General features: G+C 40.6%; 2 protein-coding genes across 2 annotated transcripts in view; one reads left to right on the top strand and one right to left on the bottom strand.

Moving 5' to 3' along the window:
- Window positions 1–6959, top strand: part of map3k22 (mitogen-activated protein kinase kinase kinase 22) — a 47133-nt gene extending 40174 nt beyond the window's left edge. Inside the window, exons 16-18 of the mRNA XM_061666152.1 lie at window positions 709–838; window positions 2662–2839; window positions 4167–6959. Of these exons, the coding sequence (XP_061522136.1) occupies window positions 709–838; window positions 2662–2839; window positions 4167–4404 (546 nt within the window). The 3' untranslated portion in view covers window positions 4405–6959. The remainder of the gene's footprint in view (window positions 1–708; window positions 839–2661; window positions 2840–4166) is intronic.
- Window positions 6960–10348: 3389 nt separating this feature from the next.
- On the bottom strand, window positions 10349–18473 carry LOC133396821 (xin actin-binding repeat-containing protein 1-like). Its single transcript, XM_061667053.1, has 6 exons — window positions 18144–18473; window positions 17845–17923; window positions 15332–15477; window positions 15046–15093; window positions 13088–14756; window positions 10349–12370 (listed from the first exon to the last, which is right to left on the bottom strand). The coding sequence occupies exons 1-6, from the start codon at window positions 18471–18473 to the stop codon at window positions 10350–10352; spliced, it is 4293 nt and encodes a 1430-aa protein (XP_061523037.1). The 3' UTR covers window position 10349.
- Window positions 18474–19814: the final 1341 nt, after the last annotated feature.

Raw genomic sequence — 19814 nt, 5'->3', positions numbered from 1 at the left:
TAAAATTATTAAATTAGTACATGTATAGTCTTATAATATTACAAGAATGAAGTTTTAATATCAAACTTTAATCCCTTTACAACTTTATTTCTGTAGTATTATGACTTCTCATGATAATAATATAATAATAATTTAAAATCTTGATTCTTGTAACTTTACATCTTTTTGTAACTTAGAGACTTTATCTTTGTAATATTTCAGCTTTATCACAACTTTTTTTTCGTACTATTATAGCTTTATTCCCTTATCAGCTTTATCGTAATATTAAGTTTTTCTCGTAACTTTACGACTTTATATTTTCTCACTGACATTAACGTCATAATAATCCGATTTTATTCCATCATTATTACGACTTCAACTTCATTATATTACGACTCAGTGCTAAACACTCCTTTTTAAAATCCACATACAAATGAAAGAAATACCCTCCTTGGTTTAGGCCATTAAGAGCCTTTTTTTTTCGACACCTCCCCCTCCCATCTGCAGTTACTTTAAGTAACTTACCCACGTACCTATTCATTCACATCTTATAACTTTTGAGAGGCTCCTCTCATACCAAACAGTGTAAATCTATTTCCGTTAGAACTTTCCAAGCACACATTCAAAGATCATCTTCTAATAACACTCCTGGGCTCATGCATTTCTCTTCCTCATACTTGGCAAATAAAGATGATTATGATTCTGATTCCGGTCTTTGGATGTGCTCAGGGTTCGATCAAGGACCAGCTGAAGGCCTACGGGGCTTTGACGGAGAAGGTGACGAGGCGATACAGCCGCCAGATCCTGCAGGGCGTCTCCTACCTGCACAGCAACATGATCGTCCACAGAGACATCAAAGGTAAAAAGAAAGAAACACATTTTCCCACATTTTCCGCTTGTAAATTGGCTTCCGGAGCTCGTCCGTGTTTAAAAAAAAAAAAAAAAAAAAAAAAAAAAGTCCCACGCCGGATGTGAAATTTTTTGGTTTAGCGGTTTCGAAGCGCTTTGAGTCATTTGACTTGAAATGTTGCGTCTGGCCTGGAAAAAGAAGATAGCGGGTGGCCCGTTTGAGCGTATGTGTGGCTGGGATTTTTCCACTTAGAAATGCAACACAATACTTGTTCTAAGCACGTACACTTTACTTTTCTGGCAGGGGACAAGATTGATTGATTGGCTTCAAATTTTTCAAGTTTACTTTATTTTTGTAATGTAGCAACTTTATTCTTGTATGACTTTATTTTTGTAAGTTTAGAGCTTTTTCCTCAATCTTATTCTCATAACTATGCACTTTATTCTTTGTACCATGGCAAATTTATTTTTGTAACTTCATGACTTTATTCCTGCAAGATAACTTTTTTCTCATCTTTACGACTATATTCTTTTTTTTTTTTGACTGACTTCCTTTTCATTACTTTTCGACTGATTCTCAGACCTTTACAGGTTTATTCCTGTAATTTTACACTTCATTCATGTAACTATGACTTTTTTCTTGTATCTGTGACTTCCTTTTCATAACTTCACGGCTTTATTCTCGCAACATTACAACTTTATTCTCACAACTTTCCAACTTTATTCATGTAATTTTACCACACTAAGTACAACTTAATTGTTGTAACTTTATCACCTTATTATCCTAACTTTACAACTTCGTTCTTGTAACCATCCATCCATCCATTTTCTGAGCCACTTCTCCTCACTCGGGTCGTGGTCGTGCTGGAGCCTATCCCAGCTATCATCGGGCAGGAGGCGGGGTACACCCTGAACTGGTTGCCAGCCAATCGCAGGGCACATACAAACAAACAACCATTCGCACTCACATTCACACCTACGGGCAATTTAGAGTTGTCAATTAACCTAACATGCATGTTTTTGGGATGTGGGAGGAAACCGGAGTGCCCGGAGAAAACCCACGCAAGGACGGGGAGAACATGGAAACTCCACACAGGCGGGGCCGGGGATTGAACGCGGGTCCTCAGAACTGTGAGGCAGTTCTGAGGACCCGGACTAACTAGTTCTGAGGACTAACTAGTCGGTCACCGTGCCGCGTTCTTGTAACCATTTAACTTTATTATCTTAGTTTTAGAACAGTATTGCCACAACTTTGCCATCTTATTCTTATAATGTTTCAATTTTATTCTTAGAAAGTTATTTTTGTAATTTGTTTCTCGTAACTTCACGACTTTATTATTGAAACTTTTTTTCTTGTAACTTTGACTTTTTTCTCGGAATTTTGCAACTTAAATATAACTTTAGAAATGTATTCTTACAGTAATACAACTTTATTCTTCTAACAATTACAACTTTATTTTCATAACATTAAGACATCATTCTTTTAATATTATGACTTCTCAGAAATTTCAACTTTATTCTCATAACTACAACTTTACTCTCATGATTTTAGTACTTTTTTTTTTTTTTATCATAGTAGAATAGTACTCATAGTGTTACAACTTTACTCTTGTATTATAACAAGTTTGTTCTTATACCTATGCCACATTTTTCCTCTTCTTTTACAATTTAGTTTCCTTTCAGTACTTTATATTCCATTGTAAAATTGACTGAGAAATAAAAGAATTGAATGTAAGGATTAATTAACCTTCTTGGTAGAGGTAAAATGTTATGGATGAGACTGTTCATGAGACTAATCCACCGCCGACCTGGTTCGTCTTTCCTCCCACCGAGGTGCCAACATCCTGAGGGACTCCTCCGGTAACGTAAAACTGGGAGACTTCGGGGCCAGCAAACGCATCCAGACCATCTGTATGTCCGGCACGGGCATCAAGTCTGTCACCGGCACTCCCTACTGGATGAGCCCAGAAGTCATCAACGGCGAGGGATACGGACGCAAGGCCGACGTCTGGTAAGAAGTGGTTAGCATGTCTGCCTCCAGAGGTTCTGCATTTGAATCTAGCACAGGTATACTTCCATACAGATTCCTCCCACTTCACAAAGTTATATAGCCGTAAAACTGCCATTAAGTTTTGGGATTGAAAATTGAAATAAATGTACCGAAAAACGAGTATTGGCATTGGAAAATGTTCTTTTTAAAATGAAATGTATTGCTGCTTGGTTGATTTCCCCATCCCCCACGCCCCCTTGCTTGGTTTCAAATTAATGGCAGTGTTTTGACTTGTAGTGGGTGAATAGGCTTTGAGAAGGGAGTAGTGCGCCCTCTGCTGTCCGGTGCCTTTTTTAAATCCTACACATCGGCCCTGTCAAGTTTTACATTCAAAAAACATGCATGTTAGGGTCATTGAAGACTCTACATTGTTCACAGGTGCAAATGTGAATGTTATTTTCTTTCCATCTGTGCCCTTCCATAGACTGGCAACCAGTCAAAGCGATTCTTGTAATATTCCGATTCACATTTTTGTCTTGGAAAAATTATAAACATGAAAATGTAATTTGGCAAGAAAGGTTGTAATATTGCAGGAATAAATTAGTACTGTTACAAAAATAAGAAATATTATGGGAAACAAATTTAGTAACAAAAAATCTATTTTGCCATTTAATATTTCACAATTTTTCCTTTAAAAAGTGCAACTTTATTCTCATACTATTACACCTTTTTATCATTAAAGAAAATATTTAAAATATTATTTTATCAGAAAAAAGGTAGTAATATTTCCAGAATAATATGTACTTTTACAGGAATAAACTCATAGTATTATGAGAGTAATGTAATTTAACAAGAATTTTAAATAAATATTACAAGAAAAAAAATTAAGGATATATTCTAGTAATATTACAAAAAGATTTCTCGTAAAATTAAGAGCAAAATAATTTAAAAAGAAATCTTACGAGGGTCATAAGAAAATTGTAATATTACAATAATAAAGTAATGTAAAAGTCAATTTACAAGGATAGCTTTGTAATAAGTTGTAAAAAAAAGTTGTTTTATTATGATAATTAAGTTTAAAATGTGTTTACTATTTCATGAAAACAAATTTAAGGAATTCATTCATTAGAAATTTTTAATTTTGAAAGACTAAAATTGTAGTATTATGAAAATACACAGATTTGTTTTTTTAATATTACAAGGAAACAAATACTGATTTAAAGGAATACAGTACATATATTTTTCTAAAACTGTACAGCTTAATTCTTGTAACTTTTCAACATTTTTACAATTGTCTTTGTATTGGACAAGATCATATTGTGATGAGTATTCGCTGTGTGGCCTTCAGGAGCGTGGCGTGCACCGTGGTGGAAATGCTCACCCAGAAACCTCCGTGGGCCGAGTACGAGGCCATGGCGGCCATCTTCAAGATCGCCACGCAGCCCACCAAGCCCGCATTGCCAGAGGGCGTGTCTGACGCCTGCCGGGACTTCCTACGCCAGGTCTTCGTCGAGGAGAAGTGGCGGCCCACTGCCGACGTCCTACTCGGACACCCGTTCGTCCAAGGCGGCTTTGGCCCTAAATGACTAGGCACCCCTCCCCTAACACCAACACCCCGCTAGAGTGAGCACTTAGCGGCAGAGAGCTTTGTGGGGCCACTTTGCTAGCTTAGCTTAGCATCAGAGCAGCTGTGATTGGCTGTGGTAGTACTGTAAACGCCACTAATTAGCCTCCGTTAGCAGGCGATACTTTTATATGACAATGCAAAAAAAAAAAAAAAAAAAAAAAAAAAAAGTCATCCTGTTTTTGGTCATCGAAGCCTTACGATAAGACTGGAGCCTGCGAAGTGACCTAATCGGAGTCGTAACAGGAGATACGGCATTATGTGTCCTTTTTCGCCGAAATCCCAGAAAAGTGGGATATTGTGATGCGCTTTCACACAGCCTATTGTCGACACTGGTGGAAGTGGCAAAGTAAATTGATTATGGTGCTGTCGCTGTATCGTGATACTGTATATATCGCGATATTGGATATTGTCGGTATCCCGATCGTGCGATAACCGATATAGTTGAAGAGATTCACAACCTATGAAAAAGTCAATGTGACATCAGACAGCAACAATTTTTATTCTTGGTTCATATCAATAATATATGGCCAGACATAATGATGCGATACGTCACTGTTTGCCTTTTACACACAGAAACAAGATATCAAGGTGTACTTCACACAACATATCGTTGTTTGGGGTGATAAGCGTTAACTCCCATACAACGATATTGTAATACTATCCGTATCATGAAGTGATAATTGATATATTGATACATCTCATATCAATATTGATATTATCGCAGCATAAAGCCATGATACGTTATTGTGATACTGCCTGAGGATACAGCAGGTTAGCTTTATCGTTCTATTGGCTAGATTCACAATGTGAAAAAAGCGAATACTCATATTGACTTAACCATATATGTCACGGCATAGGTTTTTTACCCCGCCTTTTACGTCTCGCTACTTGACGATATCTTTGAAAAGTGTTTGTCAGGTTTTAAACTTCTCACCCTGTTCCCACTATTGCGGAATACAGTGTTCCCCTGCCGCGAATATTGAAAATGTGTAAGTAATTGACGCCACCCTCAAAAGGCGGCAACCACTACTTTTGACTAAATGAAGCTCCACAACTCACTTCACCATTGTTCCTTCCACTAATCGGCAAATTGCCGCATGCCGAAATGCGAAAATACGGGGGTTCACTGCACTGGTATTTCTATTTTTGCTTCGTACACTCGTGATACGATATCTTGATAACGCACCACGATACAACAATATCTGTGATGGTCGGTCTATTAGAGATATTCACTACAATCGACATGATACTGATAGTATTGCGATACCACCGTTGCGCGATATAATAAGCAGAAACGAAATTTTGAGAGAGATTTAAAACCTGGTAATAAGTGTGACATCAGACAATAACAATATCAAGATGATATTGATACGATGCAGTACAGTATCATTATTTTTCAGAGCAGACCGTGGCCTCTTTCACAGAGAGATCCCACATCGGAGCCGTAACAGAAAAAACATTTATCCGGGGGTGCCTTCAACATAGAACCCAACGAAGTCAGGATATTGCAGATGTGCTTTCACACAGCTTCACGGCATTGCAAAAATGCTGGGTAGGGTTTATACCCACCCAAGCTGGCTTGTACTGACCGAAGCCTCTTTCACACAGAGATCCCGCAAAATTTCTGCCATAACAGAAGAACATTTTTCCGCCAGTGCCTTGTACACAGAACCCAGTGCAGGCGTGGTATTGCCCAAACTTTACACAGTTATGCGGCATCCCACAATCAAACGTCAGTGACGATCGCTTTCAACACAACAGGGCTTCCCCAGCATTCTCTTACCACACGGGCGCTGTCCCGCCTCTGTTACGGCTCCGATACGAACTCGGGAAGCGGAAAATGTCTGCGAGAATGTCTTATTTTATTCCTTGTTTTTAAACATAATGGAGGGTTCCGCCAACTCTCCGTTAGAATTGTACATTGCACTTTTTGATATCGGGCCACCGTTATTTTTTTTTTTTTTACCCGACATGCCGGATAATCAGCGGATATTTTTCTAATATTTTTTTTTTACACACGTGAGAGTTTCACACAAAGTTTTCAGAGCAATACCGGCAACTCCTCCTGTTCGGGGTACCCTCAAATCCATTCCAGTCTGTTGACAAGTGGCCAAAGAGAATGTTGAAGCACATTCAAGTGTTGTTGTTGTTTATTTACCGCAGGAGGGGATGCGTGCACTCCCCTTTTACTTTAACAGTATTCCTCTTTGTTCTCCCCGCAGCCTCGTTCTACGTTAATGGCAGCTTCTAAATCCGATGCAGTCCAATTTCAATCACGTCATTGCCTTTATTTTACTTTGTACACTGTATATGAAACAAAGCAAGTCACCCCCCCCCCCCCAAAAAGGGGGGGAGGTGGGTTTGTTTGACACTTTTGGAGGAACGATCAAATGTTTTTATTTCACCCTTGTCTGTGCCTTACCTGCTTGGAACAATGAATTGCTGAAACTCTTATATGGATAAAAAACTATATATATATATATATATATATATATATATATATATATATATATACATACACATACACACATATACATATATTCTGTAAATACATATGGTTCTGCACTTTTATATGGCATTCTAAATACACAAGGACATAAACTGTGTTCCACAGTAGATTGTAATGTGACTTCGACCAGGGTTTGGATGATTGTCTCTTTCTGAGGCTTTCGATCGGGAAATGCTTTTGTTTTTGTCTGAATGACAAAGCCTATTAAAAAAACAAGCAAACTGCATCACATCATTCATCTTTTGTACATTTAACTTAATAAAACAAAGGTCCAAGTCAGCTTTCTTTGTCTTATTATTTATTTACTGCTTTTAAGCTACGCTCCACTTTCAAGATGGTGAATCCCATTTCTCCTCACATGCCCTCAAAATAAGCAAATACAGTACTTGATTTCGTGACAGCAGATGAGCTATTATTTATTTATTTTGGGTATTTCTGGGTGCGTATGGAAGGTTTCCCAGCACTCCTGGACTTTTGTTTTAAGAACGTTAACAATGAATGTGTAATTTTCTCCCTATCCAAACCTATGAAACTCGCGCACCTGAAAAAAGTTTTTGAAAACAACAGTGAGACTTTATTTTTTAATGATCTTTCTCGTAAAATTAAAAGTGGATATGAAGTCGATGATCAAATCTTCAACTGACTCACTGTCGCTAACTGAAAACCTAATTTTTATTTTTTAATTTGTTTTCATAATGATGAAACTTTTGTCTGTCACAGCATACAGTAGTATAAGTTACAATTCGCTACTTAGAGGATGAAACGAAAAGTAAAGCATATCATGTAAACCATTTTATGGAACCTCTTGCACAGCTTCAGGATTTACTTGCGTTGTCACAGTCACCAATCCACTGAGAAGAGCACAAAAAGAGTGTTATTACTGGTGATAAATGATATGGTGTAACAGCTCGTGTCTACTCACGTTATCACACCAGGAGGAACTATCTAAGCCTCCGATTCGGCACGCGAGTTCTTGAGAAGCCATCGGTTCTTGTGCTGAGTGTGTCCAAAGCCCTCGTCGTAATTCCCTTTCTTTTGGAACAGTTGTCGGTAGTGGAATACGCAGTAGAATTCCCCGTGTAAAGGTGCGTAATTGATCATGCTACGAATTGAGCACAAGTCGAAGGTTACGGTATGCAAAAAAACAGGAGGATAAAGCTTTGCTATCGTTAGCATAGTCGTTTGGATTCCACAAGAATCAACAGGCACACCGCTATCTGCTCGGAAAATTGTCCATGTACTAAATGCTCTGTGTTACTAGTGAAGTTTTTATCCCCAATACTGAATTCTGCACACTCGTAGACTACATCTAGTGAGGCAAAACTGTGCACTAGATGCCCTGCGCAGTATACTAGTGAAGCACTCGCTGTTAACTAGTACAATTTTATAATGTCACGCAGTTGCCGACTGATGCGCAGTTTTGCTTCACTGGTAACATGGTCAGCAGCCAATCGCATGGTACTTGACAAACAATCATTCACATTCATATTCACACCAATGGACAATTTGGAGTCTTCACTGCTTGTTTTTGAAATGCTGGAGGAAGCCAGAGCACCCAGAGAAAACCGACGCAGGAAGGCCGTGAGCTGAAATTGGAACCGCCAACCTCAGAACTTTGAGGCCAAAGTGGTAACCACTATTGCACTGTGCTGCCAGGTTGCAATTATATCCATGTTTTATGTTTAGTAGTTCCTTGTCATTTTTCTTATGGGTTAATTGGAAGAGAAGGAAAGAGCTAACAATTTAATAAAAAATAAAAAAATTAAATAAAAGCTAAGATATGGTTGCTGAAATGTGTTGTTAATGAAACAACCAGGAAACTACTTTTAGCCTTGAGCGCACCGTCACCATGGTAAAAGTAACTTGTTGACTCCCGTGGATTTCCCTGCATTTTAACGATCAAATGAGGACAATAATGTAAAATATAACATGATTCAACACTCCAAAGTTAGCTAGTGAAAGTGTGACTGCTAAACAGGGCGGCCATGTTGTAACGGTCATTTCCGGGGTCATGGCTTGAAGTTTCAAAATGGATGCCGCCACCTGTGCTTTTTCTTTTTTTGGAAGGTCTAACAGCTTGTGGGAGGACAAAAGCTTTTTAAAATAACAACTTTAACCATCTTTGGACAGGTTTAACAGGTACGATTCATTAACTATTATTAAATGGTGACTAATTACTGTCCAATGCTATTTAGAGCTGGATTTAGCTGCTAAGATGAGGGATAATATGCAACAAAACAATGGAAAGAAACATGTTTTGGGTGGTTGTGTTATGCTTCTGTTGAGATTTTACTTGGTTTAGTGTTCCTTGTGTGTTTCCCAATATGAGTTTAAATCAAGTTGTTTGGTCATTAAAAATGAAGTAGTTGCATTGCTCGGATGGGTCAATGCAAATGTAAAAAATAAATAAATGTATTTTTAGCTTATTTAATGTGTGTGAATCAATTGATGATGATTGAAGTCAATGGTGTGGAATTGCTTGTTTAGTAATCACCCCTTGGCCCTGAGGCGCTGATAGTTCAGTCTCAGCAAAATTGCCGTCGAAAGAAGGAAACATGACGGCAACTATGAAACCTTGTTGCATCGAAAATCTCTCTCTCGCTGTAGCATAAACGTCATTCTGTTCAAAATGACACTGTCAGGGCAGCACGGTTGCCTAGTGGTCAGCATGTCTGCCTCACAGTTCTGGAGTATGGTTACTCTCACTTTGCCCACAGGTATGAGTGTGAAAGTCTATATGTTCTCTGCGAATTGGCTGGTCACAATTCCAGGCTGTACGCAACCTCTCGACCAATGGGAGCTGGGATTGGCTGCGACTCTAATGAGGACAAATGCTGTAGAAAATGTTGATTGCATGGATTAATACTGGCATCGAAACAGGAGTTCTGAACATATAGAGAGCTACCCACCATAACATGAAAAATCACCCAATTATAGTTTCCCCTATAATCATTCAAGGAAATTTAATCAAATGCCCAGCCCTCATTGAAGAATCACATTTATAATTGTAATAATGTTCCGATGCAAGCTCTATTTTGTTCGGCCGGCATTGCTGCCGATTGGTTTTACGATTGATTTTGTCAATGGTTTCCGACATCTCACCTCAGTGTTTTCTTGCACTTTTTACAGCAGAAGCAACTTTTGTGAAAAACGTATTTGTCTGCGCTCATTTTTTCCATGGGATAAACCGGCTTCAAACAGGCCGAGCATGTCTCTTGGCGAATCGGTTGGAACTGATGAGACAAGTGAGACAGGCAGTTGAAAACCAATCATCTGTATTTGTCTAAAAACAACAGCAGTGCATCCCGACATCAATATGAAACCCAACAAAAATTCTGTACACAACAGTCATCGTAAATGGTAAGAAATCACCTAGAAAAAGTAGTGTTCTCGCGTTATGGATTTTGGTTAACAGGCAGCAGAACCTCCGGGTATGTAGCGAGCTGATGCAAAGCTGGCTTGAGATCTGTGATAGACGTTTTGGTTTCCGGCTGAGTGGTGACAACGGTGGAGGTGGTCGAAGAGTAAATCCTGTTGCCGTGGGTTTCCGTCCTCTCGTAGTTTTCTGTAACTGTCTTTGTGCCCAAGATTCTGCTCCCCTCCAGGTCCGTTTGTACCTCGAGTACACTGATCTCTCGTTGCGGGAAGCAGTCAGCGGGCTCTTCTCTGTTTAGAGCAGGGCCGTTGCACTGAAACAGTTTGGCCGAGCGGAATTTCTCTGGGCTGTGCTGGCAAGTTGGGCAGATTGTAGTCTCTTTGGGCAGAGGTTCTGGTTTGTCTGACTTTCTAGAAGCTGACTGAATAGAGATGAAAGCGGGTGTACATTGAGGACCTTCTCTGAACTTTGGGGTTCTTTCAGCGCTTGCATTCTGGCCACCAGGTGGAGCTGTGGGGTCTTCTTTTATCTGCAGGGATGCCATTTTGCCTGAGCCGATGCTTATTCTGCTAATGTTACCAGACGCAGGGGATCGTTGCACACTTCCTAACGACTCCTTGAACAGGCATGATAGACCAGTAATATCAGACTCTGATTTTAAAGTAGAGACAGAATAAAGCGCCTTCTTTATGGCTTCCTCAATGTCAACAAGCCGTGCTAACGTCTGTTCCTTAAGAGTCATAATTTCCTCACTGGCTCTTTCGAGATCTCCAAAAACATGTGCCATCGAGGATTTACTCGCTGTTGCTAATGGCGTCTTTGTCTCCTCTTTGTGTTCTGCTTTCACTTGCTTTAGCTTCTTTTTGTTTGAGGGTACCACCCAGTCGGGGACGTTCTCGAACACTTTTCGGAGCGACCTCACGTCAACCTTGCTCGTGTCCTCCCCGATCTCTTCAACTCGACTGAGGATGCCCCGCAGCTCCTCTTGCTTTCGCAAGTTGTCGAAAATCTCCACGGCAGCCTCTGTGTTGCCCCGCAAGATCTCGTCCATGTGGACCGACAGACGCTGACGGCGTTCATCCTCCGTCTCCGTCCTTCCCTTCTTTGCCCTCAACTCGACCTTGCCTTCCTGTTTAATTTCTTGCTCATCTTTAGCATCTTTTTTGTTGCCTTGGATTACTGCACAGAGTAACGGAGGTTGTGGTTCTGCACCTACCTGTGCAGGAATGGTTGACATTTGATTGTCACATTGAGCTATTTTCACTCTTTTGGGTTTAATAAGAGGTCTCTTTTTTGGAAGATCATTTGTGCTCCCTAATTTTTTGCATGCCTCATTGAAATCTAAATGGGCTTCCTCTGTTTCAGTCATCTTTTCTTTGATCAGGATGTCCTGGAAGACTTTCCGCTGGGCTGGTTCCTTTATCTCTCCTTGCAGGTTGTCTTTGTCATTTTTACCCATGGGGATAAGTGAGCCATGGAGTTGTTGTTTGGGAAAATCCTGAGGGTTTTGTAATCCTTCACCCAACCTTCTGTGGCTCACTACATCATGTTCTGACTCTATACCAGTGTTTATTTTAGACATAATTTCAGTTTGTTTGGCAGTATCTGTATAATTTTTATCTATTAATAGCTTTAATGAGTTTTCTGTGTTGTTTGAATGTTTTTTTTGTAGTTTGATTTTCAAATGATCAGGCTTTGGAGGGATGGTTGGCTTTGGTCCAACAGGTCTTCTACTTTTCTGCGGTGCAGGGCTGATTGACTTTGCATTCGCAGTACTTGTTCCCGCTTCGATGACCTTTTTTGGACACACTTGAGTTTGGGATGCCAAAGCACAAACATCTTGGTTGATTGTCTTATCAGGAAAAACTGCTGCATTTTTCACAATTTCTTTGGAAGGTTTTGAGGAGTTCCGGTATATCATAGCTGCTTTGAAATCTCCTCTGGTGACATTAATGTTGGACTTCTCTAAGGAATCCAATGCTGATTTGAGCTTACCCTGAAAGACAATTTCCTCTTCCCCATGTTGTTTTTCTGAACTATCTGGAGAAAGCACAGCAGCTTGAAAATGTTGCACCGGGACCTCCTCTGTGCTATTTATGTTTTTACTGCTTGTAGCTGTGTGGATTTCCTCTGAAACAATTTGGTTAAGGCACTCAGTTTCATGTTTAATATCTGGGACTGAATTGATCCTCAAACACATTTCCTCTGATTTTCCACTGTTACGGGGCGATGTGTTGGGTTCCTGGTGTATTACCTGTGAATTGATATCTTGTGCTGAGATAATTGGTCGCTCAATAGATTGTATCGATTTGTTTTTCTGTTTTTCTTGAGATAAATGGTGTAACAATCGCGCTTCCATTGTGGCTTCTTGGAGGCAATGGATCACATTTTGGATTTTTGAAATTTCTTCATCATTATTATCATCTACAACCTCGATTAATTCAGCCTGGATAACCCGGTCCCTACACTGAGTCTCAGATTGTATGAGACTGAGGGAATCCTTTGATTCTTCATGAGCTTGGCTGTCACACGTGACCATTTTATCTCGAGCTCGTCTTTCAGTGGGAACATCACAGTAATTCACTGGAGATGGGTGAATATTATCAAGGGTCACATTTTGTCTTGTGAAAGACTTTAACATTGTGATTGAACTAGAAAGATCTTTATTGGCAATTTTATTGGACTGGCTTTGGATTTGATCTCCAGAGAAAATGTTTCTCAGTCTCTTTATGTCCACCGGTGCCCACTCTGGAGTACCCTCATCTGCAAGATCACCTCTCTGTTCAGGATCAGTATCAGTGCATTGTCCCATCATCTGTTTAAGAGGAACTTCCTGTTCTTCAACCACTGACTTTGCCTGAAGAGTTTCCAGATCCTCCAAGTCGGCCTTTTCAATACAACTCTTAAATCGCTTCATTGTCACTTCAGGGCTGACAGATTCTTGACAGATGCTGTCTGGAGAGATTAGGGGTGATATTCTTTCATTCGCTCTTGCCAAATACTCTCGAGGACAATACTTGTGGAGGGAGTAAACAATAATGTCTGCAGATTTGTCAGAGACCTCCTGGATAATCGCTCCTTTCCTCAGAGAGTTGTCTTGATTAAGAATATCCTCCACAAGTTGAACCACATTGGCAGTGTTACACTTTGTGTCCTGCCTACCAGTGAACTGATGCGGGTGTACGGGTACGTTGACCAACGTTCTTTTAATGCCTCCACTACAGGCCTCCGTTAAGTAAGTGACCTGAGGCTTTAGGTTTGCTCGTGGTAGCACACGGAGTATGAGATTTTGAAAATTACCTTCAGACACCTCATTATAAATGATCTCGGCTCCACTCTCTGATAATGCGTACTTGGCCTTTTTAGCTCGCATGGTCTCGTTCACCTCGATGATCGAGCCATCTGCATGAATGACGTTAAAGTGATGAAGAAAGCTCAGTGATTCCTTGAGTGCCTCTACCATTGTCTCGTCCTTGTTTTGATGTCTGATTTTGTCAAATGGCATGGATTCAAACAAATGGGCTTTATTCTTGACCTTGGCGGCACAGTCATCATCTGCTGTTATTTTGGGTTTTGCCATATGGGCATAGAAATGTTCTATGTTTTTAGATATGAATGGATTGTTTTGCATAAGAGATGCCCTGGGTTTTATACTGTCCTTATGTTCTTCTTTAACTTCAAGACTGGATGATTCATCATCTACCTTCACTGTGCTATGATTAAAATCGCATAGCCTTTGTTTGGGTTGTTCTGTCCAATTCACATTGCTGGATTTTTCTTGGTGCTGTAGATTCTGGTGGTCACATTTCTCCCTCCCTTGTTTTTGGACTAAGCCAGTCAAAGCACCAGGAGTGAAAACCTTACCCTGAACGTTATCTGGACTTGACTGTGGTGTGTCCACACACGGACTCTCAAATATCTTTCTGGTTGCCTGGACATCTATTCTGATAACATCCTCCTCACACTCTTTGCTGGGCTTGGGACTTGAGGCCACTGTTTGATCAACAGAAGGCCTCTTGTCTGGGTGCTCAAAAACAGCTGATGTTTTACTGATGTTGCTTTTTTCAACTATTTCCTCAGACATATGCATCTTGGGGGTGTAAACTGACAGTTTATCACTCTGGGAACAGTTCTCGAATATCAGCCGTCTGGAGCGGACCTCTCCCTCATATCCTGTTTCATCAGCTGTCACCTCCGTCTCCGAGCTCAAGACCTCAGCAAGCTCCTCGTCTACGACCTCATCCAGCATCTTCAGCTCGGGGTGCGTGTGCTTCAGGAGTCTTCTCAGCTCACATTTTTGCCGCTGTTGGTACAGCCTTTCTTTGCACGTTTGGGATAGCAAGAATTGTTGTGACTGTGTCTCAGGGTTGTCCTCTGGTCCTAGCCGACAGTGGTCTTCTCTTTTTAGTAGGCTTTCTTCGGCCATCTTAGAAGAACAAAGCAATGCAGTCATCATTTGACTCTTAGTCGGTTCTTAAGATGCCATGCTTCAGTGTGTGAAAACATGCTTCAGGTAATGAGATCGTATTACCTTCCAAATACCACCTGATTGATGCACATCATCAGTTTGTTAGCCGAACTCCAAAGCGGTAAACAACTGTAGGCACTTCAAATGTGAACCAACCAGATGAAGCAACGTGCATCTGTCTTGTCAGTACACCGCAAATGTTATGCATTAAGTCTATGTTACAAAATTATGTGCAAGGCTAACTCACTTTTATTTGTTTCACTTGTTTCCCAGTTTCAGATGGCTGATCTTGTGCCTGGTAGGAAACATAAAATAGTTGAAGTGCTATTTGTAATCAACATTTGAACTTAATGGTAATAAAACAAAACCATTGTATTCCCTGATCCTGAAATAGACCAACCAAAATCAGAATAGAACAACAGCACAATTCCTTAACGTAAAGCCTGTAAAGATACTAGTAGTAATAAAACTATGAATTAAAGGTATAAATTCTGTGGATAGTCAAGTCGAAAAGATAAAATTCAGATAGTTACCGGTTTTAAAACTCTCAGCTTTGCTTCCTGAGTTGCCACTTTGGACAGATAGAGCGCAGACAAAGCTTTGACAGAAACACACAGTTTCTCCCTCTCTTGGACAAAGGAGTTTTCTCTGAAGTCGGCGACTGATCTCTGTTTTTCATCTGCAGATAAAGCACAACTTCGCACGTAAGATGGCAAGATGCAGTAAGACATCTCGTAGTGGAATGGACAAAACAATAAAACTTGCAATGCTGTCATGATTTGCTACTGCACTCACTTGGAAGCTTTTACGTAGCAGCTGCTGTACATCAAAGTTTATAATATACCACTTGTGATGGTAAGGGGAGTTACCTGACTCCACTGACACACATACTGACGAGGAAGTAAAAGGCAAGTCACTGTTGACTGAGCACGGAAGAGCGGACACATTTTTTTTTGTTTTTTGTTTTCTATGTCCGAAACAGGACAAAACCTAAAATACTGTATGACAATTTTTGTAACATTTGGGTGAGTCAAGTCATTCAGTCGTAAACATACAAGAATACAAGTTCCCTTCACCTACAAGAACCAGGTCTCTGTCTCCGGCCTAGGAGAAAGACTTCTTGATCCTCTGTCTCAGACGCAGTTCCGTTCCTATGACAGCGAAGTAACCCATATTGCATGTAACTTGGAATGCGTCCTAGTCTATCACTCACCTAACGTGGTGTTAAATTCATAATTACGGTCAATATTTGTATGAAAATCACTTCTAGGCCATAAATGTGAAAAAAATTAAAGGGAAAACAGTAAGTACGGCAGTAACAGAGTTTGCCTTCTTGTGCAATGTATAATGACTTATTCTTCCACCAAATGCCATTCCTCACTTCGAAATGTCGTATGGCAGGGACATCGTAAACGAAGGACACCCTGTAATTAATCAGGGTTTAGTCTGGAGCTCTTTAGTTCCCCTTTTCGTCTTACAAATCTTTCCAATCATATTTTGTGTTTGTAACTGCAATGAAATCTATATGGGCCATAAATGGTGAAAAGTTAGGACTGACAGTTTCATTTCAGTCTTCGGTTATTATTGGAACCCACATTTCAGTTTCGTAACCAATTGGTGGAGGCCCAGTGGTCGCCTATGACTGCATCAGAAATGTTTTTTTGTTTGTTTTATTTAATCAAGAAGCTGTATAACCGGCATGCAAGATCCAGTAGATGCTTCTGCTTACAGTCTTGAGAGAAACTAAACACAAATCAGTACTCACCATCAACGAGCTGCTCCTTAAAAATCGGTCTGTGTCTCCTTCAGTAATTTCCAGTTTGTGTCCTTGCCGCGCTCACGAGCTATCTGGCACTCCTGCCCTAGTGACAGCTGACACCGTCGCACACCCACCGTTGCACTTATTCCCGGGTTAGTACAGCGACTATTTCCGTCCCATGCCGGAGTGCTCCACCACATTTGCGCCAGTTGGAGTCAGTCACTGGCTCTTGCAAAGTCACCCGCTTCCCCTTTTCATTCATGCCACCAGCTACTTTGACCCACAGTCACACTCCGCTTTCTAGGGAATGTGCACCAGGCGAGTTGTTTTGGTTTTCTACCAGTAACATGAGGACAGCACTCGATTTGACCGAGCTACTCATAGAAAACAGACCAGATCCTAAATATTAGACTGTGTCGATAATATGGTGGGCATTCCTCAATATTTCTTATGCATTGAATGTAGAAAGAGTGATAATGATGGACATCCTTGATACCAGTGCAATCTTCCAAACAAAATTGTAGGCCAAATTGTGGGTAATTCATGCCTTGTTTTCAGAATTGACCATTTGGTAAGCCAGTTTTTCCCAACCTTTATTTAGTCAAGGCACACATTTACCAAAAGAAGAAATCCCCCCCCACACACACACACTCCCTCTGGAAAAGTAATTTCTGCAAGGGAGAATACGTCCACAATGCACCCCTCTCGTATAATGTTATGCTGCATTTAGCTACAAAAAGGATATGTTATGCTCCCAATGTAGTCTAACAGTAACCTATGCTAACTCATGATCACTGTAAATATTTGTATGAAAAACAGGAAGTACAGTGGTAACTGAGCATGCCGCCTTGTGCTGCACGGCGACATGTTTGCCACTGTGCAAAATACAGTTCGTAACCTTGTATGCCGGTGCCTTTGTAAACGGAGGACCCTCCGTAATAGTAAATAGAAGACGAAATAGCTTTACAGGAACAGTCCCTGTCCTTAATATTGTCAGCTCGGCGATGCAGTGGTTCAAAATAAGTTGTACGTATTTTATGTAGTGCTTATTTAATGAGGGTTCATCTGTGCAAAGTTTAACTAAGGGCAAAGTCTGGGAGTAGATATTTGTGTTGTTTATGGTTTTATAGTACTGTCATACAAAACTAAATGGGATGGGTGCATGTGTTTGATACATGCAAATCCCATTCGCTTCAGTCTGTGCTGTGACCTCCAATTTGAAACTTACATTATATTTTATGTAATATTTTCATTTTAGCGGGAATGATAATTTGGTCTTCTACTCACCGGCTTCGGAGATCACAGTTCTTTCAACATTGGTACCTCCAATTGTTTTCTTTCTTTCTGTCTGGGTTTGCATCACCACCTAAATGGACACAGTACAAAAGTATTGGCACGCCTGCCCAAGAAGTGGAAAGGAAAATATGGAGTTGATACGTCGCTTTGCAGCTATTATATAACGGCCTCCACTCTTTAGGAAAGATGTGTGTGGGAACTTTGAATCTTTAGTTAATTTCGCAGTAAGTTAAAATTTCCCCTTTGCGACCCTACTCTCTTTGTTTGTGTGTGTCAGTAACTTTCTTCACCTTTTGTGGAGCATTCCCTTCCTTTGCATCACTCTTGCTGGGATGCGCTGCCTTCTGCTCCCCTGCTAACTTCTTGATCTCTCCATCCATCACTGGCTTGGCATCTCTGGAAGGCCTTACCTCGTCTGCCAATTTGAAATTGCTTGCCGGCTTATTTCTTGACTCAAAACGTGCCTTCAGGGACCCGATTGACCCGTTGGAGTTGTTTTGAAGGTTCCCCATCGACTTGCTCCGACTCAAACAGATTTCAGGCAAAGAACGTTCCCATTTGTCGTTTATGGTCTTCGGAGGCTGCAGCTGAGGCGCTTTGTTTTCCTGAGGACCGTTCATGGGTGGAGTCGTCGCTGTATTCTTACATCAGGAAAAGATTCCGTTAAGTCTATACAGAAGGACCTGAATATGTCGCAAAGTGAAAAGTTAACCTCTTGAAGGGATGGCTTCGCTTTTGTGTCACCATTTTCTTTTGAAGTGATGTGAGCATCTCCGGTTGTAGCTTGAAATCTGTTTGGGGCATAAGGAAGCATTAAAAATGTAGGCAAGGCTTACATAAATAGATCATCAGGACAGTGCTTCCGCCACCTTTCGACCAACTTGGACACGGACACTGTCCTGCTGAGAATCCTGGGATCCATCCTGGCTGGCTTGTCGTATGATGAGTGGACGCTACGTAGGGAATGGCTATGCGTCAGCATGCTCTTCATTTCCATGGTCGATTAAACCTCCTACAATTTTGGGCTATTTTCCAGTGTGTCTGGTGTTCTGATGGTTAAACAGTTGGAGAATATTTTGAATGACAAGTGGCATTTTATCAGCCTGACTGTCAAAAGAAAGTGGTTTCTGTAGTGTTATTAGGCTGGATTTACACTACACGACTTAGTGCCCAATTCCGAGTCATGCCTGTATGCAAATGGTTTACTACGTCCATGTACATTTCAAGTGATACATATTTGATATGGCTGTTTACAGTCACAGAACACATGAAACAACCTTATCCCTAAATTGCACGTAACTAACCGCACAAACGTCAACACGCATCTCTTAAGACTCGCGGTGATCGGAATAGCCGAAGCTAGCGAAGCTGACTGTGACGCTCGACCACAACCATCTTATTTTCACACACGCAGACGTATGAAGACTAGTGCCTTGTTGGTCGGACGTTTTGCTACTTACTACAGAGCATAATAATCCAGCGATGGCAGCAGACAGGCAAGTCAAAAGTCAAACAAGTCAAGTCAAGTCAAAAGATGTCAATTGACCGATTGGAAGACGAGATGCTAAAAACAGGTGATTAGTTATTGGTCATCTTCAAGTGGTAAATGTCGATGTGGGGTAGTAAAGTTGACTAATTGGTTGAACCTAGTGTGTATACATCTGCAATCGGTGTAGTTTGATTACGTCGGGACGGCATTGACAGGATATATCTGATCTGTGCATTTGTACTCAGCCAAATTGGCAGACATCCAAAATGTCTCAATTTCTTATGCACATTTCTGCAGCCTGATTGCCATCTGAAGATATCCAATGACGTGACTTTTTATTTTATTTTAATGTTTTTCTACTGAAACTGCCAGACGCATATCCCAATTGTGAAACTTGACAGCAAAAAGTTTGAATGTGATCGTATCACTTGAACCATGGAGCGTAAATCCAGCCTTAGGGGTACAGTAAGTG

Source organism: Phycodurus eques, chromosome 21, assembly GCF_024500275.1.
Source record: "Phycodurus eques isolate BA_2022a chromosome 21, UOR_Pequ_1.1, whole genome shotgun sequence".
Classification (NCBI taxonomy): Eukaryota; Metazoa; Chordata; class Actinopteri; order Syngnathiformes; family Syngnathidae; genus Phycodurus; species Phycodurus eques.
This window is presented reverse-complemented; position numbering and strand designations above follow the sequence as displayed.

What these genes read in the sequence shown, in the direction of transcription:
- LOC133396821 (XM_061667053.1), bottom strand. Translation starts at nt 18,473, where the DNA reads ATGAACGGTCCTCAGGAAAACAAAGCGCCTCAGCTGCAGCCTCCGAAG. An exon ending in AACAAGTGAAACAAATAAAA is followed by an intron (nt 14,757 to 15,045) that starts GTGAGTTAGCCT and finishes TGTTCTTCTAAG; the next exon opens with ATGGCCGAAGAAAGCCTACT. An exon ending in AGGTGATCTTGCAGATGAGG is followed by an intron (nt 12,371 to 13,087) that starts GTACTCCAGAGT and finishes TGCTTTCTCCAG; the next exon opens with ATAGTTCAGAAAAACAACAT.